This window comes from Ambystoma mexicanum, chromosome 1p (genome assembly GCF_040938575.1).
Source record: "Ambystoma mexicanum isolate Mex_15411 chromosome 1p, UKY_AmexF1_1, whole genome shotgun sequence".
Lineage (NCBI taxonomy): Eukaryota > Metazoa > Chordata > Amphibia > Caudata > Ambystomatidae > Ambystoma > Ambystoma mexicanum.
In genome coordinates, this window is record NC_090921.1 from 468,669,544 (window position 1) to 468,695,042 (window position 25,499).

Sequence of the window (25,499 nt, forward strand, 5' to 3'; positions counted from 1 at the left end):
GAAAAAGGCTTTGGCCAAGTCCAAAAATGTTTTTGTCCCTTTTTCTGTGCCCCATTCCAGCCTCTGGATTATATGTCTGAGGAAGGTTTGGTTCCTGATGAGGTGCCTGATGACGAGATATTGTCTGGTCATAACCAATTTGAAGACATGCGTCAGTCGTTGCACGACGCCAGTGGTCTTGACACCTCCCCGGAGGTGGAGTTTGGTAGGCCACAGCCTGGTACGCACGCAGTCTTCATACCAGCGGCTTATGTCAAGGGCGTCGGAGTACTTGGGGTGGTCTGCGCCTCCAGTGGATTTTCTGTAGGATGACCTGACAGATATCCTGGACCTTGGTCCACCAATTGACCCGTTTCTGCCATGCCATATGGCCTGGCAAAGAAGGGTGCCGGCGGATTGGACTGCTCTGGAGAGTCTCCCAGCAGTAGGAAAGTCGTTGCTGAAAAATACCGCCCAGCCAGTGGCGACACCAGCTACTTGTCCGTGCACCCTACTCCGGAGAGTTTGATGGTGCAGGTGGCCACGGCCCCGGCTAGACAGGCGTCGTACCCTACCATACCTGCTGATAGGGCGACCAGCGTTTTGACGGTTGGGCGAAGAAAGTGTGTTCTTCAGGGGGTATGGCTTTGAAAGCAGTCAACTCCGTGTGTGCCTTAGCACGTTTCACTCATACTCTGGAATAGTTTCATTAGCAGCTGAACATATTCCCGAAGGGGTGGAACAGGATGGCTTTCTTGCTCTTGAACAGGATGGCAAGGATGCCATGTGTGAATCTGTTCAGTCGGGTCTGGACGTGGCAGACTGCGTCAGCCGGTCCATGGCAGCCAGCACCGTAATGCGCAGATTTGTGTGGTTGCGGAAGTCAGGGTTTGCTCCGGATGTACAAGCCTGACTTCTCAACATGCCCTTTGATGGTGACCATCATTTTGGCAGCAATGCTGACTAGAGCCTTGACAGGTTGCAGACTGCGAAGGCTGCAGCAAAGTCATTGAGCGCTGCAGTTCGCCAACCTCTGCCTTTTCATCCTAGTGGACAGCAATGAAGGGGAGGTTCCTTTCGATATTACTCCCCCTTTCTTAAATCGAGGGGAGCTGCAAGTCAGAGGCCAACGTAGGAGTACCAGAGGTGGAAAACTGGGTACTCGAGGTGCTAAGGCCGCTCGAGCAGTTGCCTCTTTGTCCTCAGGCACTGCCGCAGCCGCTTCAGGTCAGTCATGAGGCCATGTCCCATGGTTCACTGGTTGGGGCAAGGCTGGTGCAGCATCTTGTAGAATGGCGTGCCATTACTTCAGATGTGTGGGTTCTGGAGATCATAGCCCACGGCTACTGTCTTCCTTTCCGGCAAAGGCCTCGCGACAATCGACCAGGGAATCTCTCTTTGAAGAGTCCGGATCCGCTCCTGGCGCAGGAAATCAAATCCCTGCTGGAGAAAGGCACCATAGAACTGGTGCCTGTAGCGGAGAGGAACAAGGGATGGTATTCCCCTTATTTTTTGATTGCGAAGAAAGACTGGGGATTGAGACCCATCATGGACTTGCGTGGTTTGAACAAGCTCCTCAAGAAGGACAAGTTCAAGATGGTTACTCTCTCTCTCAAGTCCTCCTGGCCCTTCAACTTCATGACTGGTTGGTGGCTCTCGACCTCAAGGATGCTAACTTTCATGTGCCGATTCATCCCAAGCACAAGAAGTACCTGATTTTTGCGGTTGTCAACTCGCACTTTCAGTTGTGGGTCCTGCCGTTTGGATTGACCTCCGCCCGAGGGTTTTCACCAAGCTCATGGTGGTGGTGGCAGCGTATCACGGGAAGGGGGGAGGGGGGATTCCCGTGTACCCCTACCTGGACGATTGGTTGATCAGGGCGCGCTCTCAGGAGCTAGTCCTGGGTCATCTGTGTCACCGGGCGCTCCCTTCACAGGCTGGGCTTCTCCCTCAACTTAATCAAGTCCCACTTGATGCCAACCCAGCAGCTCCAGTACATCGGAGCAGTGCTCGACACATCCCGGGGGCAGTGTTTCCCTCCCCAGGTGAGGGCTCATCACATTCTGCAGATGGTGCACAAGTTTCAACATGCCCAGAGTCTCTCGGCGTTGGAGTTCTTGAGGTTGCTCGGTCTCATGGCATCCTGCATTCTTTTGGTGCCAGAGGCTCGGCCGCGGATAAGATCTCTGCAGTGGGCTCTCAAGATGCAGTGGTCACAGTCCTCCGGCAGGATGTCGGACCCCGTTCAGGTGCCGCCCTTGGTCACCCAGGACCTTCTGTGGTGGGCCGTCGAAGGCAATCTGATGAAGGGGGCTCCATTTTGGCTACCCTGGCTGGAGCTGACGATCATGACGGAAGCATTCCTCACGGGATGGGGAGCTCATGCCAACGAGTTGACAGTCGGCGCTCGTTGGTCTCTGTTGGAGTCCAGACTCCATATCGATCTGTTGGAGCTGAGGGCCGTCGGGCTTGCCCTGAAGGCTTTTCTGCCGACCGTGCGAGGAAAGAATGTTCTGATTCTGACGGACAACAAAGTGGCCATGCACTACCTCACCAAAAAGGGGGGGCGAGCAGGGTCACTTCCTCTGTGCAGGGAGGCGATGTAGCTCTGGTTCTGGGCCATCCAGCAGGAAATTTCGATCTCAGCAGTTCATCTGGCCGGAGATGAAAACGAGACGGCGGATGCTCGGAGCAGGCAGAGCGCGATCTCAAGAGTGGGAGCTGGCTCAGGAGATTCTCCTGGAGATCTTTGCCCTTTGGGGGACCCCACAAGTAGATCTCTTCGCCTCCAGTGTCAACCGGAAGTGCGAAAGGTCCTGCTTGCAGGAATTTCCTCCAAGAGGAGCCTTAGGGGACACGTTCGTGGAGGAGTGGTCCTTCCCACTGTTGTACGAGTTTCCTCCAGTCCCTGTCATCCCGTAAGTGCTGCGGAGGTTAGATGTTCGGTTCCCGGATGATCCTCATTGCTCCGGCATGGGCTCGGAGAACGTGGTAACCGGACCTTCTCGACTTGTCCATCTGCCCTCCACGCCGTCTTCCCTACCGAGACGATCTGCTCTCACTGGAGGGGGAGGGGAGGGGTCAGGTTCTCCATCCAGAGGTCAGATCCCTCAACCTTCATGCTTGGCTTCTGAAACGTTGAGGTATAAGGATTGGGACCTCCTTGAAGACGTGATGGAGGTGTTGCTTTCGGCCAGACGGCCTGCAACTAAGTCCCTGTGCCGTTGGAGAGAGTTCTGCGACTGGTGCAGGGTTAAGAATGTGGATCCTTTTTCATGTGACATTCCTGTGGTTCTGTCTTTTTTGCTTTCTTTAGCCCACAAGGTCCTGCAAGTGGGTACCATTAAAGGTTGCATGTCGGCGCTGTCCATATTTAAGAGCTAGTCTATGGAGTGTTCGTATTTCAAAATTGCTTTAATTTCTCGGTTTCTGAAAGGGCTCACTAATGTGTTTCCTCCGTCACCTTTCCAGGTGCCCGGTTGGGATTTGAACCTTGTTCTAAAATTCCTAATGGGTGTTCCATTTCAGCCTTTACATGCTTGTCCTTTGAGACTCTTAACCCTTAAAACTGTATTTTTAGTTGCGGTCACTTCTGCTTGCAGAGTGAGTGAGTTGCAGGCACTTTCAGTTAAGCCATCTTTAAGTGTTTCATAAGGACAGGGTTGTCCTTAGGGTTCGTCCTTCCTTTCTTCCGAAAGTGGTGTCGGAATTTCATTTAAGCCAGGTCATTCTTCTGGCATTGTATCCTCCTCCGCATCCTGGTAAGAAAGAGGACAGGCTTCATAGGTTGGATCCTAGGAGAGCTTTAAGTTTCTACATTTCACGCATGTCCTGGGTCAGAGTGGACGTCCGCTCTTTATAGGATATGCTGGAAGGCGTTTGGGACTAGCTGTTACTAAGCAGACTTTGTCTAGATGGATTATTTCTGAATGTTACCACTTGGCGGGTAAGGACCCTCCAGTAGGCTTACGGGCCCATTCTACTAGGGGGGTATGGCTGCCTCTACTGCCCGCAGAGGAGTGTTCCTATTCGTAACATCTGTGAAGCAGCCACATGGGCTTCGGGCCATACTTTTGTAAGACACTACTCCCTAGATTCTATCCATGGGCAGGATCTGGCCTTTGGCAAGGCGGTCCTATATTCTGCAATTTGATTGGGCATTCTAAATGTCTCTATTATAAATTATTTTCCCTCCTCCATACATTGGTACTGCTTTGGGAGTCTGTCATAGATATGGAATACGTCGGAGGACCCAATCCCATCGAAGAACAAGTTACTTTCTTACCTGGTAACGTTCTTTCGATGGGATGGTCCGACTTATTCCATATCGCTCCCTCCCTGCCTGCCCCGCTACAGAATTTCTTATGCGATTGCAGTTTCTGTTTCCGCAAGGCTTTCTGTGGTCCTACTGGCAGAAGATTGGTGCCACACTTTCTGGGAAAAAACTGCCACTGAGGCTACGGGTGTCGTGCATCCTACTTATAACATCCGGTGACGTCTGCTCGACGGAGGCCCTCAAGGACAGCGTATCGACGCAGGCGCCAGAAATTTTCCGAAGCAGCACAGCTGTGGTGACTACCTGTCATAGATATGGAATACGTCGTCGCACCATCCCTTCGAAAGAACGTTACCAGGTAAGAAAGTAACTTAACTGGTGCATCTTTATCAAGTAAGGCTTTCTTACAAAGAGTTGGGCTGTGTTTTTCAGTAGCTTAATCTGTCAGGATCTTATGCAGTTAATGGCGCCTTATGTCAGAATGTTCCTCAAAGAATTGGTCTGCTAAAAAGATCTATGTAAGGGGAGGTACAGCAAACTACAGTATAAACCGTTTTTTTCAAATGTTACTGTGATTGCAGGAATGTGAGTCATTTGAGGGATGATCAATGGTAGTTTAACTTTTTCCGCATTTTCTGATGCAGGTCAGGGAGGCTACTTCTTTCAGAGATGTCTAGCCAGTGGGATTTTTCTGCTCTTGGGGAAAGAAGGGCTGATGTTCAGAACCCTTACAGTACTGCAAGTTGGTTCCTACTGTCTGATTCAAATTCTCTGCCGTCTTCCGTCCGAAGGGAAATTTCTTAATGGCTACACACATCTTGTAATAACGACTAGCACACAGTTAACAATTCGAATGCTGTGCGCTTCTATTCACAGCCCTATTTATACAAAAAAGCAGCAGAAGGAATGTATATGTTTAGATAAGGTATAGCGTTCCTTGCCTCCAGCGCCCATCACATGATGACCTATTCAAAGGAGATCAGCTGAAGAGCGTAATGGGTCACCCAGACTGTCCTTTTAATCTCAAAGATAGATGCGTAGCCTTGGGCTGAACTGTGCTGCTGCGGGGAAAACGTACGAGTTAGCCTGACTTATGACATTTTTTTCTAAAAGAAAAAAAACTCCTTGCTTTTATCAGCAGCTGGCCAGCAAAAGTCTGTAGTGACCTCAGATGTTCTTTCAGTCTGTGGTCACGAGGAGGTTTCTAAACAAACTTTTCAAAGTGCAAGCATTGTTCAGGCTCATGTGAGCGATTTTCAATATAGCAGAATATAGCAGAATGTAGAAGACAAAAAATGACAACACCTACTACCATCAAAACCTAAGACATGTTACTGGTTGGTACTGTATATAATCTAGTTTAAAGTGGAAACTAAACCTTTAGACACACCATAATGGTCCTCCACATCAAGACAGTACTTTGTCAGTGAAGAACCCCCTTCGATCACAAAACTCAGCAGGAATAAATAGCAACCATTTGAATTGGCTATGTATTTTAGGCAACCTAGCAAGTGAAAAGCAGTGTTTTATTCTAAATCGATATGTAAAATGACTTTAAAAAAAATAATACAGGAAACTCAGGACTCCCAGGGGCAGGAATTAGGGCGAAAATGTCAGACTCCAGATAAGTACTTATTTTAGTCACTTAAGCGTAACTTTCAAAGTTCCAAAAAGTTCCAAAACGCACAGCAAAACACAGGACGCCAGGGCAGTGTCCCGAACGACGCGTTTCGCGCTTCCCAGAGCGCTTGTTCGCGTTAGGGAGACGTGAAAACAATCGCAGTAGATTTTGCAAATTAGTCCTTTACCCATGTTGCCTAGCTCCACAAGTTAACAACTTTGTTACGAAACCATGGCGGCCATATTAGAGTGTAGCAGAATCCTGCATTAGCCAATGGAGAAGCAGGTTAAAAATGTGTTCTGCAAAAGCACATTGGAATCCATCAAGAAACATGTAAAGCGATGATACTAATGAATAAAAAGGGACGCATAATGAGATGGGTATCAACAAATCTCACTCGGTAAAGAGAATTTAGTAATCCACAGCTGTAGCATAAAGTGCAAGTGCATTCCTATGTGAACATATGAACATAGTACATGAAAATGCAGCAAATGGCTATACGATAAAGTGCAAGTGCATATCTAGCTCAGCATGGCAACATAGTAACAATATACAGTAGAAAAACAGCAGGGACAGAATAACTGTCTAATGTGGAATCTCTATTGACAGTTACAGGCAGTCAATATATGCAACCCTTAGAATAAAAGCATGTTTCAGGGAACAACCATAAAGTGCAAATTGTAGATCTTCGTAAATACGTAAGCTCCAAGGCTACAGTATAAAGTGCAAATGCATTAGACCGTAAACATATCGACTTAGCAGCGATAGATATGCAGACAAATGGTAATTATAAAGTGCAAGTGCAAACAATACCGATGTCCTCTTGATGTGTGTCCATATTCAAGTATAAGCGGCTACTGGCTCAGGTGCAAATAAGAACCATATGCACCCAAGAATCTAACAAACCAGTATTGCCCACATAGAGGGGAACCACAATAAGGAAACACACCTGCACAGTATTGTACTTGTGGAAAAACAAGGGCAGAAAAGTAATAAGGCAGGCAATATCAAAACCAAAAATGTAAAATACAGATGTCATGGTGTACTCTCAAAATCACATCCCCCTAAGACATCAGGAAGGCTTGACGGCCAAAATGGACCAACAAGAAAGTAAATGAAGTTGGATAACGAAGATAATACAATTAAAACAAATAGAGCAATTCCAGGCCAGGGCAAAAGAATCTAAATGATCAAGAGAAGCAGTATTGAGTAGCAGGAGACCAGGATCAACCAAAGCAACAAGGAGAGAGAGGAGAGAGGAGAGGGGTGGGAGCACAGAGAAACAGAAGAATCAAATTCCCACAAAGGTATGCATCTCTTCATCCACATTGTGACCATTGGGATATTTTGTATCAAAATTCAAAATGAGCCTGGTTTACAGTTGTCTTAATCTCAGAGTGCGATGACCTCCTCTCGGGTCGATCGGCACATGACCCACAGCAAAAAATGTAAGCAAATGGACATCGCTGTCATGTTCCTGCCTGAAATGTTTAGCCATGGGGTACGTAGGGTCAAAGTTCTTAATTGCTCTGAGATCCCGCAAAATACGGAGCTTGAGTATACATGTGGTGGATCCAACGTACCATTTACGGCAGGGAAAGCAAGGACGTACACTACAAAGGGAGTGTCGCAGTTGATAAAATGTTTTAACCTGAATTCAATGCCCGTAATCGGATGTATAAAAGATTTGCAGGTAGTGGCATGAGGACAGGCTTTACATTTTTTGGCACTTGGTAAAGCCTTTAGGTAAGCCATGTAGTTAATTGGTCATAATGGAATTTTTTTGGACAGGAGATAAGTAACTGGAAACCATTCTATCCTTTAACAAAGGTGCCTGTTTAAAAGTTAAAGTCGGGCATTTGGGTAGTAATGGGCCAAGGTCTTTGTCCATCCTAAGGATATGCCAATGTTTCGTAACAATCTTACGAACATCGTATGAGGCATTGTTGAATGTCACAATGAGGCGGGGGTCATCCTGATCCTTATTTTTCTTCCTACTGGTAGGACCATGTAGTAACAATTCCCTTGAGAGTGCCCGTGCTTTAGAGAAGGCCATTTCAATAATCTTTTTTTTGATATCCCTGTTGTAGGAAATCAACGGCAGCCAAACTGCAACAGCGGTCAAATTCATGGAGATCTGTGCAGTTGCGCCGAAAGCAAATGAATTCGCCATAAGGGATACTGTTCTTACAAGAAAGCGGGTGACAACTCGTTGCATGCAAGGGAAGGCCTGTATTGGTGGGTTTTTTTTATGCAGGGAGGTGTGAATGCCTAGATTCTCGAGTCTTACATTGACATCCAAATATACGAACTCAGTGGAGCTGTGACATTCGGTGAATCTCAGATTTACAGCATTGTTGTTAATACTGTCCGCAAAGGATCCCCACTCAATATATATATTTCTGATGTTTGTTAATCTGCTTAGAATCACATGCTGTGCATAGTCCGACATCCAGTGGTCACTGCGGAGTATTGCATTTTGTTTTTCGTAGTCGAAAAGGGGACTTCGACAAGGCATGTCTGTAACACTATCCCTATAGTGACGTGCAGTGTACCCACAATCCCTCACGCGTCGAGGTCCCTCAGATTGTTTTTCCGCCCAGATATTGGTCGCCTCTACGCAGAGCTCCTCGAGAGACATTGCAAAAACTTTACTCGACCTTTGGTCGCCCTTAATTATTCATTTCTTCCTGGGTAGGCTGGTCAGTCTGCTGGATGGCCCAGAGACCCTTCCGAAGGCTTACGGGCAGGAGATGGTGAAGATGCCGAGAATAGCTGTCCCAGCTATTCGAAGGGTCGAAGTACCAGTACAGGCCTTCTGGTTCGATCAGAGGTAGAAAGGGTTTCACAAAGCGACAGCAGTGCAGAGGAGCAGTCCTTCAGCGGGTCACCAGTGATTCCTCGGTCCAGCCTCGTGGTTGCAGGATACTTGGCTCCTGTATTCCTTTGTTCGTGAGAACTCAGGAGATCGACATGGTAGTGGCGTTTCCAGCCCCCTCTTATCCACGGTTCCTTTCGTGCCAAAATGGAGGGGTCCCAATGGGAGATCCACTCATCAACACTCGAACCATACGTGGACCTGTCACGGACCACGGTGGTCCCAGGCATCCACACCACCCTAGACTCTCTGGCACCCAGGATGTGTATTGGGACCAGACATCCCAGCCCACATCCTGGAGGCACACACAAGGCCTGTAGAAGCCCGCGAAAGCATCTGTGTTTCGCGGGAAAGTACATGCCCAAATAAGGAAGGCCCCGGGTCGGCTCGACCTGGGGAAGGTGAAGGGAGCAAGACGGTCAGCGGACAGGACAAAGGAGCCTCGTGGTCTGGCCATTTTGGGAGCCAGGCCACCATTTTGGGCTAAGCGCGAGAAACGCGCTTAAAACGCCAAAAGGAGCTCAAAACACAAGAGATCGCTGCCCCCATTCCCATCTGTGATTCACTTGCACCGATCAGTTACAATCCAAAAAGAGTATCTAGGGCCTGTAGAAGGCTAGAGACCCAAGAGCGCAGTAACTTAGCTTACAGTGCCCTCTTGTGTCATGTTGCACGAAAGCCGCAACATGATAAACTACGGAAAACAGCGTTTCCTGGTACTGACTGTCTTAAGGGCATGTCAGTTTCCCTGTAAGAATGGAGCGAAAGCCCAGAGGAGTGCCGCAGAAGGCTGCACTTCTCTGGCAAAGTCTAGATCATGGTGAAAACAGCAAAAAGTTTAGGGGTTGCCACATGGAAGGAAAATTACCCACAATTACGAAATCTTTCCTAACAAGTACTGGCAGTGGCAGCGGCTCACCTGCACAGGTTGTTCATCCCAGTATACCCTTACCTCGACGATTGGCTCATAACGGGCGATTCTTACGAAACATGATTTGCAAATACCCAGAAGACTGTAGACCTTTTATTTCAACTGGGCTTCTCCATCAACGAGAAGTCCAGCTTAGACCCCAGCCAGATCAAACAATTCCTAGGGGCTCTAATTCGAACAAAGGACGGCCCCGTCTTCCCCTCCAACGAGAGGGTCCAAAACATGCTGTTTCAGATCCCTCAATATGCGGCCGGTTGTGAGGTGACGGTACGCAAAGCAATGCGCTTGCTAGGAATGATGGCGTCCTGTATTTATTTGGTACCTCACGCGCGCCTGCGCCCAATGCAAGAGTGGCTCAACGGCTAGTGGTGTCAGGCCAGCTTAAATTGGGACGATCTAGTGGTGGTCTCGCAGGCCTTGGTTCTCTCGCTACGGTGGTGGTCGAAGGAAAACCTGGTAATAGGGAAACCATTCGCCACCCCCGCAGTGGAAGCCACTCTGACCACAGACTCATCCCTCACAGGATGGGGGGCTCACCTATCCCAACAGACTGCTCACGGAGTCTGGACTCCGAGCGTAGCATCCAAGCACATAAACTTACTGGAGCTACTAGTGTTCAAGGCACTGAAAGCCTTCTACAAGGGAAGACGGTGATGGTCCTCCGGACAGCACCACAGCCATGTACTACCTCAACAAGTAGGGGGGCACTCGCTCTACAGGACTGTCCAAGCTGTCCCAGAACATCTGGAAGTGGGCTCTCAAACACATATTCCTACTGTCACAACATGTACCAGGGGAACTCAATCTGCCAGCAGATGAACTCAGCAGAGACTTCCCTCTGCCCTCGAGTACGAATGGCGGTTACACGAAGACATCGTCTTCACGCAATGGGGATTCCCAGAAATAGACCTGTTCGCAACTCTGGAGAACTCACAATGCCAAGATTACGCCTCCAGGTACCCCCAGAACCAATCCAGGGGAACGGTCTATCGATACCATGGTCAGGGAAATTTGTTTACGCTTTTTCTCCCCCGCCCCCCCCGACTCCCCTCCTCAACAAGATAGTGCACAAGATGCACCAGGAACAAGTTACCATGATACTGGTGGGACAGACGACCTTGGTTCGCTCACTTGATGGAGATGTCCCTATCCCCTCCAGTGAAACTTCCCTGCCCGTACAACATGTCACAGGACAAGGGCAGGACACTACATCCTTGCCCTCAGACCATGAACTTAGCAGCTTGGCTCCTGAGATCATAGAATTTGGACATTTACAACTCCTAAAGAGAGAGGCTTTCTAACCTCCCTGAGAATGTCCATGCATAACACTCGTCACTGTTATTCTAGCAAATGGAAAAGATTTGTCATTCGGTGTAGGGGGAAGGAGCATCAACCCAGTTGACTGCTCTCCCACACAGATTGTTCTGTACCTGACTCACCTACTAGACTCAGGCTTGGTGTTTAACTCTATTTTAAAGTCAATTTAGCTGCACGTTCCGCATACACCACTTCCCAACTTAAAATGTCATGGTGGAAAGTCCCAGTTATTAAAGCCTTTGTGGAAGGATTGAAGAGGATATACCCTCCCATAGCTAACCCCGCTCCCGGATGGGACCTAAATGTGGTACTAACCAGGCTCATGGGGTCTCCCTTTGAACCCATGCTCAAAGCAACACTTAAAGACCTCACTCTTAAGACTGCTTCTCTAATAGCTATCACCTCCATTAGGAGAGTAAGTGAACTACAAGCGCTCTCTGTACTAGACCCCTTTGTTACAGTTCACAAAGACAAGGTGGTTCTACGCACACATCCTAGGTTTGCACCAAAATGGATCTCAACCAGTCAATAGAACTACCAACGTTCTTTCAAATTCCTTCAAACTTAGGTGAGAAGAGCCTGCATACACTGGATGTTCGCAGAGCAGTGATTGTTTTATATGGAAAGAACTAGACCATTGAGAAAGACTAATCAGTTCTTTGTCTCAGTGGCATCAGGAAGAGGAGATGCAGTTTCGAAGTCCACTATTTCTAGATGCATTGTACAATGCATCACTCTGTTACATTCTTGCTAAGAGAGAACTACACTTCAAGCCAAGAGCACACTCCACTCGTGGCACCGGGGCTTCCATAGCTTTCATTGCAAATGTCCCTCTTGAGTCCTTTTGCAAAGCGGCAACCTGGAGTTATGTTCACACCTTTACAAAACACTACTGTCTAGATGCCCACTCTAGATCTGATTCCCAGGTGGGACAAGCAGTATTAAGACATCTTTTCTCTACTGTTTCTTCTCACAATCCACCTCCAACTCCGGGTACTACTTGCTAGTCTATGCACAGCATGTGATTCTAAGCAGATTAACAAACATCAGAAGACAATGCATTACTTACCGTAAAAGCATTTCTGATGGTTGTATCTGCTTAGATTCACATGCGCCCACCCTTCCTCCCCGCTCGGATGGAAGGAACATAGACTTTCTTCTATACCTCTTTTCTGTACTCGCTCACGTCTAATAGGCTCCCTCAGGGCAGAAAAAATACAAACTGAGGGACCTTGACGCGTGAGGGATTGTGGGTACACTGCACGTCACTATAGGGATATTGTTACAGACACGCCTTGTCGACGTCACCTTTTCGACTACGAAAAACAAAATGCAATACTCTGCAGTGACCACTGGATGTCGGACTATGCACAGCATGTCAATCTAAGCAGATACAACCATCAGAAATGCTTTTTCGGTGAGTAATGCATTGTCATATTCTCTAAAATGTCATCCCCTGCTCAACTCCACACCTTCCCAAACCTGTCTAACCACATCACCAACTGGATGGCCACCCACGTCCTCAAACTTACCCCTACCAAAACAGAATACCTTTTCCTATCCCCACAACGCAGAACCCCAACCCCACCCCCTGAATCCCAAGAACTCGCCATGGACAACCCACATATCCCTCTCAACACCTGTTGAATACCTTGGCTTCACCATCGACCCCCATTTCCTTCATGTACCACATAACTGCTGTCAGCAAAACATGCAATCTACTACTACGCAAAATCGGACAAAGCCTTTGTCCAGACTATTTCCACGTGGCAGTCCAAGCACTGTTTCTTTCCAAGCTGAACTATGGAAATGCTCTCCTCTCCGGACTCCACAACACCCTTGCAAGCCAGACACATCCTGTACCCAAACATTCGCATATCACCATAGCTCTTGCCAAGCTCCACTAGCTGCCTGTGCCCAAGAGAATTGCCTTCAAAGGACTCTGCATGTTATTCAAATACCTCTATCTCAAAACTTATTTTACCTTCATGACACTCAAACCCTTAACCCACACAAGCACCAGACAAGGCCAACACCTAAATATTCCACTCTGCAAACTCGCATGCACACAAACAAGCATTTACCCTCTGGCCACTTGGGTATGAACTCCCTACTTCACATAAGCACTGCATCCTCCATCACCACTTTCAGAAAGAGCCTTAACATACAAGTTTCCCCAAACACCTTTCTGTCCTTTCCTGAAAACGTTTTACACCTTTTTTCAACTCCCACCTTTTCAGTGTTTGAACCATGTAAGGCAGCCTGAGGCACTCTGGGTGGAGCCAGCACTAAACACAAATAAAATAAAGCAACCTCGGATTCCCAGGTTTTGAGTTCTTGGTCTATGGGGGAGTCGACTACCATTTCAAGGTTCTACACTTTGACCTCTGGTCATCACCCAAGGTCTTAGCGAAATGCCCAACTCCAGCGGCGGCACATATGTGGTTATGGGTTGTGGAAGGGGGCACGATGACATTGAACTGGTTGAAACTCAATGGCTTTAAGACCGAGGTGCTGATGGTGGGTTCTACTTCACCTTTGCTTTTCTGGACTAATGACTGCTGGCTAGCTTCCCTTGGTCCTCTTGCGGTACCTGTTTTATCAGTAAAGAACCTGGGGGTGATCAGGTCTTCCTCCCTTGCTATGGATGGTCAGGTTGCTGCAGTATTTAAGAGCGTCCACTTTCGCATACTCGGGGAAAGTCCTTCCATTCGTGCCTGAAAAATGTCAGGCCCCAGTGTTTGCTGCGCTTGTTATGAGTGGCTTAGACTACTGCAATGTTGTATGTAGCACAGCCACGTTATTTGTTGAACTGCCTTTAGCTGTTGCAGAATGCTGCTTCTAGAGCTGTCTTCTGGCCCCCTTTTGGCACCCACATGACACCACTATTGTGGCAGCTTCACTGGCTCTCGGTGGAAAACGGATTATGTTTAAGTCCTTGTGTATGGTGCACCGTGCCTTTAATGGCTTGGGACCTGAAAACATCCAGGACATATTTCCCCACTATGTTCCAACTCGGTGCCTCCGCTCTCAATCCGCATTTCCCCGCTTCAGACTGATATGCACTGGCGGACGGGCTATTTCGGTTGCTGCCGCCAAGGCCAGGAATGTCCTCCCTCTGGTATTGCACAGGACCAGTGACCACCTTGCCTTCGGATGCCTGCTAAAAACATTTGTGGTTTAACCTGGCTGTTAGGCTTTTCTATTCACATCTCCAGCGCCAGGGTGCCTTTGGGCGTTTGTGCGCTCTATAAATCTGGATAACCTACCCTGATCTGTAACTTTTGCAGGTTTCATCTTCGACTATTTCGTGAACCCCTACGGCGTCCACTGCTCTCGGTAACTGGTGCATCAGCTGCTGCTGTCGGACCGCGTGGCCTCAGCCCTCCGGCCAGGCCTATACCGTAGGGAGAGTGGGGCCCCAGGGTTTGATTCTGTGAGAATGCATTTCCTTTCCCCCCTTTCCCTTTCTGGTCTGGCTGCTGCCTTTTACCTCTGCTATTGAGAGGACTCCATTTAAGTTTTGGCCGTCTTGCAACAGAAAATACCCTTGGAATGACACCCATTCCAAGCGCAATAAGTGCTTACCTCGTGACCACCACGAGCAAGCCTTTAATTCCTGAAAGCCTTTTGGTCCTAAAACGTTAAAGGATAGGTGGACGAAACGGTGGGCGGCCTACGTGATGCAGGCTGAGTGGTACTCCCATAGGCTCAGTCACCTCGAGTGACAAGGATTCTAACGGCAGCCATGGTTTCGATGTGGTGGCCATAGACCTTTCCACAGAAATGTCCGGTTCCCAGTTGCCCGTCCCTGGCCCCAACGGGCAGGCTACCGGTACTGCTATGGGGAGATCACAGCCCGACGACGGGGGCACAACTGCACCACCAAAGGATAAAACTACAACCCCATGGGCTCCCTCGACGGATACGTTGAAGCATCAGACTCCAACAGGCCTGCTGAAAATTTTGACGGTGCCTACCAATCCTCACGTTCGGCCACCTTCCGTGCATCTGTTGTCCCTGCATTCTTCGTCGAAGAAAGCCTCGTCATCCTCATCTTCGACTAAGAATGACAGATAAGACAAATCGAAATCCTCCTCGGGCGATCATAGATTGACCTCGAGTCGAGATGCAGAGAAGCGTAGGTCGAGTTCAGAAAAGGCGGGAACGCCTGAAGGACCTACACGACCACCACCGTCGACGGCAGGGCAGTCGTCGCCACTTCTCTACCACTGACACAATTGGTCTCAACCGTTCTTGGGCCGCAGACGGTGATGACGGGGCCAGCTTTAACCTCGACGGAGATCCCGCAAGAGGCCTGGTGACCAGAAGTATTCGACCCAGTTTTGCCAGGGACCCTACAGCAGCAAGTAGCTGGTCCTGCAGACCTCGGGTTACGAGAGATTACCAGGCCTCTCTCCGGGAGCATTCAGGGGTCTACCCCTATTTTCAATCCGCAGTCACTCGTCGTTGGAGGTTTTATCCACGTTGCAAATTTTGCTGAAGACACTAGACGAGAGACTACCTCAAGCAACTCCGGCCAGGTCGGCCATCGACGAACCCGGCCCATCTCGTCGGCCACCTCCGTCAACCCCCACGGCAGTGCCAGCGGGTGGAGACCTCTGGGCTCCACGCCACGAGGAAGGAGAGCTGATGGATCCGGATTCGGACAGTAGAGCCTTATCTCACTTCCCCCTCCAGGGATCCAACCTGGGAGTCTGAAGCAGAATTAGAAACCCAGAGAAGCCCGGCTCAGCCGTCTCCCCCAGACGACATCGGGTCATTTCACACCATGATGGCCAAGGCTTGTACAGAATTCGGGTTGGCCCAGGAAGAGAAGAAAAAGGACTGTTTTCTTTTCGACCACATGGGAAAGGGAAAGTCGGTGTTTTCAGTACCCATCCTGGATTGTGTGGCAGGAGGGGGGGGTTACAGACCATGCGCCACCCTTTCTCGGAACCTGCAATAAAAGGTCGCCTAGAGAGAAAATTTAAGGCCCAGAAGCTACCCCCAAGTGTCTCTCCTCCCAACCAGCCCCTGACTCGGTGGTGTCGGCGGCGAGAAAGGCGAGGGCCCAGCACAAGTGCACGACCCCTCCATCCCCCAGAAAGTGAAGCCAGAAGACAGGATGCCTTTGGCAAAAAAGTGATGTCGGTAGGTGCTACCACAGTGAAAGCGGCCAATTCTCTGGCCATAGTAGCCAGATACGACGGGGAGATGTGGCACCGACTGGCTCCTATGCTGGAGCATCTTCCAGAAGAACATTGTAAGGCGGCGATGTTACTGGTCAGGGAAGGCGAAGAGGCCTCCAATCATGCCATAAACATCGCGGTGGACCACTGCGGAATCGGGGTTTAAGCCGGTGAATAACGGTGTGGTTCTCCGAAGGCAAGCATGACTGAAATGCACCGACTTTAGACCAGAGGTGCAGTACAAGGTGCTGGATATTCCTTTTGAGGGAGACCACCTGTTCGGCGAGAAGGTGGACGAGACCCTGAAGGGCATGAAAGAGGACTCGGACACGGCGCGTTCCTTGGGGGCCTTTCAAAGTGGTTGAAGTTTCAGGTCTTTTCGTCCCTTTAGGGGATAATCGGGAAACTCCAGATTCTCGGTATCGAGACAGATCCTTCAGTAGGACAGCATACACCTCCCAGGGATACAGATGGGCTTCTCAAGCGGCAAAACAACCGAGACTACCAGGCCCCCAAGAAGAGAACAGGTTACTCGTCGACGAGGGATAAGCAGACCAAGGACCAGCAATGACAGGCATCGGATCGTTCTGGCAGGCAGGGTATCGTGCTACATCAACGAATGGGAGCAAATAACGGATCAATGGGTGTTGGACACTGTAAGATACGGACATTCCCTGCAATTCAAAAGCAACCCTCCGCACATTCCACCGGTGTTTGTAGCTCAACCCCATCTGAGCGTGTTGCAGCAGGAAGTAGCACTTATGCTACAAAAAGGTGCTATAGAATTGGTTCCGTCGTCGCAGAGGGGTCAAGGGGTTTATTCCCGATACTTTGTGGTGAAAAAACCAAACGGAAAATGGCGTCCCATTCTAGATCTAAAAAAGACGTTGAAAAGCCTAAAATTCAAGATGCTCACGCTCCAGGAAGTGATCCGGTCAGTTCAGGAAGGGGACTTTCTGGCGTCTCTGGACCTGCAGGACGTGTATTTCCACATACCAATGTGTCAGCGACACAGAAAATTCCTAAGGTTTGTGGTAGGACGGACTCACTACCAGTTCACAGTACTTCCTTTTGGGCTGAAATCCTCTCCCAGAACGTTCACGAAATGTTTGGCCCCGGTGGCGGCCTGGCTGAGAAGGCAAGGCCATTATGTATACCCGTATCTCGACGACTGGTTGGTGAGGGGGTCCTCCCCTATGTCTACTCACACAAGTTTGCAGGCCACCATGCACCTCTTACAACGGCTGGGGTTTGCGGTAAACTTCGTGAAATCCTCGTTAACGCCGTCAAGAAGCTTGGTGTTTCTGGGCGCACAATTCGAGAACCAGTCGGGGTTAGTGAAGCCATCCCTCGACAGAATCACCAAACTCAATCGATAGTCTGGTAGTGATTTTCAGCTAACCTGCCAATCAGTGAGAAAATGTGTCAATTCTGGGCGCTATGGCGTCCTGCATTCCTCTGGTGGGCAACTGCCGCCTGTTCATGAGGCCGGTTCAAGAGTTTCTGACGGACCGGTGGACGTAAGCCCAAGGGCTCTGGTCGGACAAACTGACCGACGACGAGCTCCTACTAGCTCTTCAGTGGTGGCAGAGCTTTCAGAATCTATCCAGAGGGGTACCCCTACAGGAGCTGGAGTTTCGGCTAACCATAGTGACGGACGCGTCCCTGACAGTCTGGGGAGCACACATGGGCACTCTACAAATGCAAGGTCGTTGGTCTCGGAGGGAATCTCTCCTGCACATCAACGTTCTGGAACTGAGAGCAGTGCGCTGGGCCCTGAAGTCTTTCCTGCCGCACATCAGAGGGTCCATAGTGAGAATATTGACGGACAACACAACTGCGATGTTTTACTTGAGGAAGCAAGGGGGCACGTGATCCAGAACCCTTTCCACCGAGGCTCAAAAGGTGTGGCATTGGGCTCTGAAACACAATATCCATCGTAGCTCATCTTCCGGGAGTAAGAAACGAGCAAGCGGACTCACTCAGCAGAAAAATGGACCAAATACACGTATGGGAGATGGACAGCGTTCAGTTGTCGAAGGTCTTCGAGAAATGTGGACGGCCTCCGCTGGATCTCTTAGCTACGAAGAGGAACAAGAAGTGCGAAATGTATGCCAGCAGGAAGCCGCTGGAAGGTTCTCTGGGGGAAGCATTCTCCTTCCCGTGGACGGACAAGTTCCTCTACTCCTCTACTCCTTTCCCTCTTATACGGAGAACTCTGCAGTGGATACACAGGTACAGGTGCCGGGTCATCCTAGTGGCACCGTGTTGGCCGAGGCAGCCTTGGTTTTCCGACCTGCTTCACCTGTCAGTGGATCAACCTATAACGCTCCCGAAGGTTCCCAATCTCCTGTACCGGGACGAAGGAACAGTGTGGCATCACAATCCAGACAGTCTCAATCTCGCAGCTTGGCTCCTGACTTTTCGGAATTTGGTGCCTTGAGCATTTCATCGGATTGTCGGAGAATCCTGCAAGCAACGCGGGCCCCTTCCACCAACAAGTCGTACGATTGTAAGTGGAGAAGGTTCTGTACGTGGTGTCAAGGACAGACGGGAGTGCAACCTCTAAGGGTAACTCCGGAACAGCTTCTGCCGTATCTGCTTCACCTGGCGAAGAGCGGATTGTCTTTCATCAATAAAGGTACACCTGGCGGCCATCTCTGGGTTCACGAGGAGGAGGCAGTCGTCTCCCTTATTTAGTGACAGGTTTGTGAAACACTTCATGAGGGTTTTGTTCCGGATGTTCCCTCCGGTTAAACGTTTTCCACCAATGTGGAGCCTTAATGTGGTGCTAGCAGGGTTAATGAAAGCACCCTTTGAACCAATGGCCACATCGATGAAGTTCTTGTCATGGAAAGTGGCTTTTCTAATAACTATAACATCAGCTAGGCGGATCTCGGAGTTTCAAGCGTTGGTCGTAGACCCGCCGTACCTAAGGCTTATTAAGGATGAAGTGGTTTACTATACATATGCTTAGGAGGGTGCCGGATTGCATTCACACCTCTTTTTAGGATCACTGCTGTGCATTCTATTCTAAGCATGTGAATCCATGAAGGATCCAATGCTGGAGAAGGGAATAGTTTCTTAGCTGTAACTCCATTTCTCCAGCATTGGTATCTTTCATGGATTCACATGCGCCCGCCGGCCTCCCCGGAATGCAATCTTCTTGTATAACTAGATTTAACCCCAATCTGCTTTGCAGGGGTCGGAATCTGAAGGGAGCCGCAAGGGTGGCGCTTTTATACCGCTACGGCATCTGTGGGCGTCCCCAAAAAACGACGTAGATGGGACACAAGTGTTGGAAGTTTTCCTATGGGAAATGGCTTTATAAGCGTACCAAGGGTTCCCAGTCTGTCAACGGGGAATATTCTAAGCATGTGAATCCATGAAAGATACCAGATGCTGGAGAAATGGAGTTACAGGTAAGAAACTATTCCCTTCTGATGCTTATTTATCTGCACAGCATGCGATTCTAGGCAGATTGTCGGACATCAAGTGGCAACTGCAGAGTATTGCATCTAGTCTTTTGAGGATCTAAAGGGGTTTTCGACATGGGCATGCCTGTAACACTATCACTGGCGTGTAGGGTACCAAAATAACTTGCGCGTCACGGTCCCTCAGATTGTATTTTTTCCGACCAGCTACCTGGTCGCCTTATGCAGAGCTCTTAAATATTGTGATATTGTTATTTCTCGACTACCGGTCGTTTTTCTTTTATCATCCCCTTCTCGACGGTTGATTCCTGTACCTCCGCTGAAGACCGTTAAGAACAGAACTTAGACGGCTCGTGCTCCAGTTGGCGCTGCCGACCACGTGGTCAGGCCTTCTGGCCGGCCTATACAATAGGGAGAGTGGGGTCTGGGTGGTCACATTCTTTTCAAGAATTTCTTTCCTTTTCCCATCTTTGTCCCTATTGGTTTTGTTGTCACTTTTAAATTCCTGAGCTATGGATAGGACACCATTTAGATTTTACCCTTCCTGTAAGGGAAGATTCCTATGTGAATACAAGCACAGTCTTCCCTTTCGAGCACGATCTACATAAGGCAACATGGTAAAAAGGGTTGCAGTAGCAGGAGGGACTTGAGTAGAAGTCCCATCTGACCACACGTAAAATCAGAGATCCTAAATGACTAAGTGCAATGAACAGTTTAGACCTCCCATAAATTGGGTCTGCACGTTTCTAAACATTTAAATTCTGTCCTTGAAGAGAAAACCGTGGACAACTGGGAGCAAGATGTAGCAAGGGGATATCTAGAAGTAAAATCTCACCGGGGCACTTGATTGAAGAGTCGTAGCTGCACTGTAATATTGATGCTGGGTTTGCTGCACACTGTACTATTACCTTGTTCTCTTGAAGTAGATCCTGCTCAGTAGGTGTTTCACCTTTAGCTCATGTTTTCCCCTGTATGGGGAAAATAATCTCTCCAATGAATATAAGTGGCTTTATGGTGGTTCTCTCTAACGCTATTTCACAATTTACTTAGTCTGGCTGCATCTTCTGTTATTACTCGAGTAGCTTTTTGGCTTGCATTCTGTGCTGTATGAAAGAATATTGATTGTCATTTTATAATGAACCACTGCAAGGCCCTATCTGAGGCTATTCTGATCAGATGTTCTGGTGTCTATTAGATCAATGTGGCAAAGCATCTCTTCACTTTTACCTCACCCATTGAAACTGGACTACAAGAGTTACAAATCAGAACTATTTAATGATTGCTTACACTTACTATGTTTTTGTTTCAGTCATATTGTCAATCACCTTGTAAGAGCTAAATGTAAAGAAGTAACCCTCCACAAAGATGGACCCCTGGGGGAGACTGTTTTGGAGTGCTATAATTGTGGATGTCGCAATGTGTTTCTGCTTGGATTCATTCCAGCTAAAGCGGATTCTGTTGTTGTGCTGCTATGTAGGTATGTAACCTTTTTGTGATTTGCATTTTCTATCGCTACTCCCTTGTTCTATAAATTGTTATTGAAATGTTGTACTTTGTCATTCTATTCATCTAATGAATGCAAATTATTCGATCTATTCAGCTCCTAGGTAACTAAATTTAAATTATACGTTTATAGGCTAAACTGGTCATTTGAGAGCTGCGAGTACCTTAGATAAAAGAAGCAGGAGGTGATGATTTGATAGAGGGGTTAATAGCGCCAGTAAGTGGTATTGAAGCTATGCACAAGCATGGCTGGGTAGAAGATCCCAGAAGGGGCCTGGACTAGCTCCTCCAGCAAAGGTTGGGTGTGCGTTTTCAAGATTATTTTAGAGCAGTGTTTAGCTGTAGGAGGGAGTTGGGGTGGGGCTGAAGGTGGGGAGGGGTTGTTAACAATGGGTAGTGTTGAGATGACATTGTGGTCCCTCTTCTGGCAGGGCTGGATGGCAGCGACTGAAATGTTGCAATTCAGATCAGCAGTCAGTCCTGGATTCTTCCTTTGAATGGGTGGGGCTGAGAATGTGCTGTAACATAACAAAGTGTCAATGAGTTGGCCAGAGTGAATGCTCCAGAGTCTTCCGTCGTTTAGACCATGGTTAAGGTCACCAAAGAACCGTGTTTTGGATGTGGGTTTGGAGTTGGAAAGGATATGGAGGATTGCCTCTTCAAATGCGAGCATAGGGCCAGGGGCACGTTACACAAGGTTAATGGGCACTGTGGCGAGCAAGGGGGTTGCCATTTCTCGAAGTGAGGGCATTTCTAGCTATGAGGGTGCCCCACCACCTCTGGCATCCAACCCGGCTTTTTGCGGGGGTTGTATAGTTGGGTGGAAAGGCCAGGGAGAGTGAGGGGTGTGAGGCAGGGTGGAGCCAAGTCTCGTAGATGGCTAATAAATCAAGGTTGTTAAAGGTAATCGGGTATGCAATATTTAGAACATGAGCTATTTGAATTGCAAGTCTGTGAGGTCAGTTGTAGGGGAGTTGAGGTTGTTGAGGAAGGATAGATGGGGGGGCATTGGGGGTTTTGGGGTGTGGACCCCAAGGTGATGCAAGGGGTGCATGGGGCAGTTAAGCTTTGAGTTACTGTGCAGATTGACTCTATAGGGCTCCTCCTTGTATCAACAGGACATGTGTGCCTCTGTGAAGGTAGTAGGCAGCACAGTTGTAGGGTCAGTGTTGAACTCCTTCTTGATGTATAAGGGGGTGGGGGGGGTACACTGACTGCTAGGTGTGGTGATGCCGGCATTGGCTCAGTTAGGTGGGTCAGTGGTTGAGCAGGGGGCCAGTGGGTTAACAATGGCGGTTATAATGCAGGCGGTGCTTGCAAGAGCTTACCTGGGAATTTTTTAATGTTTTTGGTGGGACAGATAGGTGGAGGCTGAGGCACGAGGTTGTTGTACATGGGGGGGGGAGACAGTGGTAAAGCACCATGGTGTGGGTTGTGCTTTTTTAAACCTCATGCGTGTTGGAAGTCGCTAGTGCCTTGACGCCTATGTATGGGCACGTGAGGCGGGCAAGGCATAATGCACTGCGGTTAGATGGGGATGCGTTAGGCATTGTAGTGACCCTCTGAGGCAGTGTGTGCGTGTAGACAAATGGATTAGCCGTGCATCTCCTGTGCAGGCCTCCGTGATGCGATCAGGTTAGACTGTGTAGCGCCTGCGCATGTGATTGAGCGGCGGTGGTAAAAGTGGACATTTTGCAGATGCCCTTTCTGGGATGTTCAAAGAGCGGTTGGTTAGTTTTGAGAAGCTTTGAGTCCGACAAGTGGCTGAATATAAATGTTGAACAGAATAGGCGATAAAGCGGAGCCCTGAGGAACTCGCAAACTAAAGCCATACCTACCTTTAGAATAGAAAGGTGATGGAGAGACTGAGACTGGCCCTCCAAAAAGGAGGAAAACCATGCAGGCACCTTTCCAGAAAGTATAGCACAGACGGATGATCAGGGTGGGGTGGTCAACAGTATCAAAGGCGACTAACGGGTCTCATAAAATCAGCGCCCCCCACACCACCCTTGTCGTCAAGGCGTGTCAGATCATCCACTACTAATATAAGTACGGACTGTCTAGCCCTACCAGGGCGAAAGCCGGACTGAAACGGATTCATTCTAAGACTCTATAGAGGAACTTAGCAGGGGGGGGTGATCATGGATTCATCAGTTTCATAAGGAATGGCAAAAGTGAAATGGGGCAGAAGTTAGATGGTACAGAGGGATCCAATTGTACTTTCTTTAGTAGCGGGATCACAAGGGCACGCTTCTGCTCCTCCGGGGAAAAGTCCTGTGGCAAATGAATGGTTGACTGTGGATGTAATGGAAGGGGCGATTTGGGTTGAGATTGTACTCCTGCTCTCTATATGGCAGAGTAAAGGCACAGAGCACCCCAGCCAAGGTTCTCTATTCGGTAGCTGTGGACGAGCAACCAAGGCTTAAACGCTCAGGAGGTGATGCAGGCTGGTTCTTAAGTACAGTGTAGTCCCTTAAGCACCCACAAAGGAATGTCCACACACTGTTAGTGAAAACAGTCTTGATCAATAAGGTTCAAGGTTGTATACACATCACAATAACACACTTTGTGCTCCGACAATTCTAAAATGGTAAATATATACAGTTTCTATGTGGTACCACTATAACTCTGATTCCATTAAAATGTATCAACTGTAGACAGTTCAAATGGCATTCAAATCAATATAGCCAAAGGTATCCACCAAAGACTTGGGAGGAAAACAAGTTGGTTAGACAGTTGGCAGAATACTGGGCCCCCTACCAGTAGGCACTGCTCTGTATGAGCATTCCCCCCACCTGGGTAACCTGTAAAATGAAGTATATTGACAAGCCCATCCCATATGTTGTCTATAATAGTCTTATCGCCTTGTACAAATGCTCTACTACCCCAATATACCTGGTTTGGCAGAGTTGGACGTCTGGTCGTCGAGATCCTTCTTGAGTGACTCCCTTTAAGGCAGGAGCCACAGATCTTGAAAATCCCACAGAAAAGGTGAACAAAAGCTGTTGAGGCAGCAGCTTTGGTCCTGGCAGTGCTTGTCGACTATCTGTTGTGGACGTCCTGCGAAGATGAGGCTTGACGACGATAGTTTGTTGCCGCAAAGAGTCCATGAACTTTGGCCCAGCAAGGGCGTCGGGTCATCGGTGTCTTTGGTCCTCGGGTGGCGGGAAACCCACTGGCTTATGCTCCTCTGTTCGTCTGCAACCTTGACTTTCTCTGGCGGGACAAAACGGTCGTCGGTGATGAGCGAGGGAGTCCTTGGATTAAAATGTCTTGGACAATGGAGTGTTGCGGCTCCGGTTGACCATGATCGTCGACAGTGATGGACTTCAATGTCCGGGCGCTTTACTTTGTGATTCTGCGGCGATCCCCGTCTCCGGTTGGCAGCCTTTCGAGGACTGACTTCCAGGGATCCTGGTGCACGATAATCCCTCGTAGCTCGGGTAGAGGTCTCCTAGCCAGGTCCTCTCTTGGATCAGTTCTTGACAGTCACGCACCTTTCAGATTAGCGAAGGTTAGCAGCAGCAGTTCTTCTTCCAGTGGGCCTCAAGGTTAAGCATCAGGTTTCGACTTCAGCTTCTGAACGATTTCCCTCAGTGAGGGGCCCCTAGACATACTGTTTGGGCTCTCATTCACTCTGCTGGGTCACTCGGGCAACCAATCATTCAGAAGTGCATTCAGGCCATTCTTTTCCATCCAGACACTCGCAGCACAGAATGTGGATTCGGATAAGTACAGCACCATTCAACACTAAACACTGCATTCATACCAGTTTCGGGCAGGGCTGTCTCAGTCATTGTCGCACACGAAACTAGACACCCATAACATGAACTGCATATTGAGATCACACTCCATTCACCCAGGTCCCACACCACAGGCATACCCACAACATAGTCATTGGGAAGGCTCCAGCCAGTCTAGCCTGGACTTCCCCACAATACCATATTTGGGACTTCCACCCAACAGCCAGTCAGGGGAAAGGGACAGAGTCAGGGCTTCCCAGGACTTTGGGGGGAAAACAAGGTAGCAGGCAATAGAAAGCAAGAGGCCCCCGGTGGCAATCTTGTCTTCTATCAGGAATCGACCGATTCCAATAGCAGGGACTGTCTCAAAATGGAGGCTACTCGGAGCACCTGTCGAATTCAGCATGCCCATACCCTGCCACCAGCCCATACCCTGCTCCGTGGGCCACACACTGGTGCCCAAAAACATACACTGGGTGCAGAGGGTTGTACCCCCCCCCCCCCATGGGTGCCATAAGGGGTATCCCAAGGGTCTGTTCACCAAACCAAAAAGAGGAAGAGCTGCACTGCCCAGAGTCCCACATGGACTCCTGGGCAGAAAACCATACAGAACACACATGAAAAA

At 48.9% G+C, this 25,499-nt stretch overlaps 1 protein-coding gene across 3 annotated transcripts in view; it reads left to right on the top strand.

The window, feature by feature from the left end:
* UPF1 (UPF1 RNA helicase and ATPase) overlaps positions 1 to 25,499 on the top strand; it is a 1,138,135-nt gene that overhangs the window by 105,003 nt on the left and 1,007,633 nt on the right. For all 3 annotated transcript variants that reach the window (XM_069649320.1, XM_069649322.1, XM_069649321.1), the window contains exon 4: positions 20,938 to 21,105. In XM_069649320.1, coding sequence (XP_069505421.1) covers positions 20,938 to 21,105 — 168 coding nt within the window. The remainder of the gene's footprint in view (positions 1 to 20,937; positions 21,106 to 25,499) is intronic.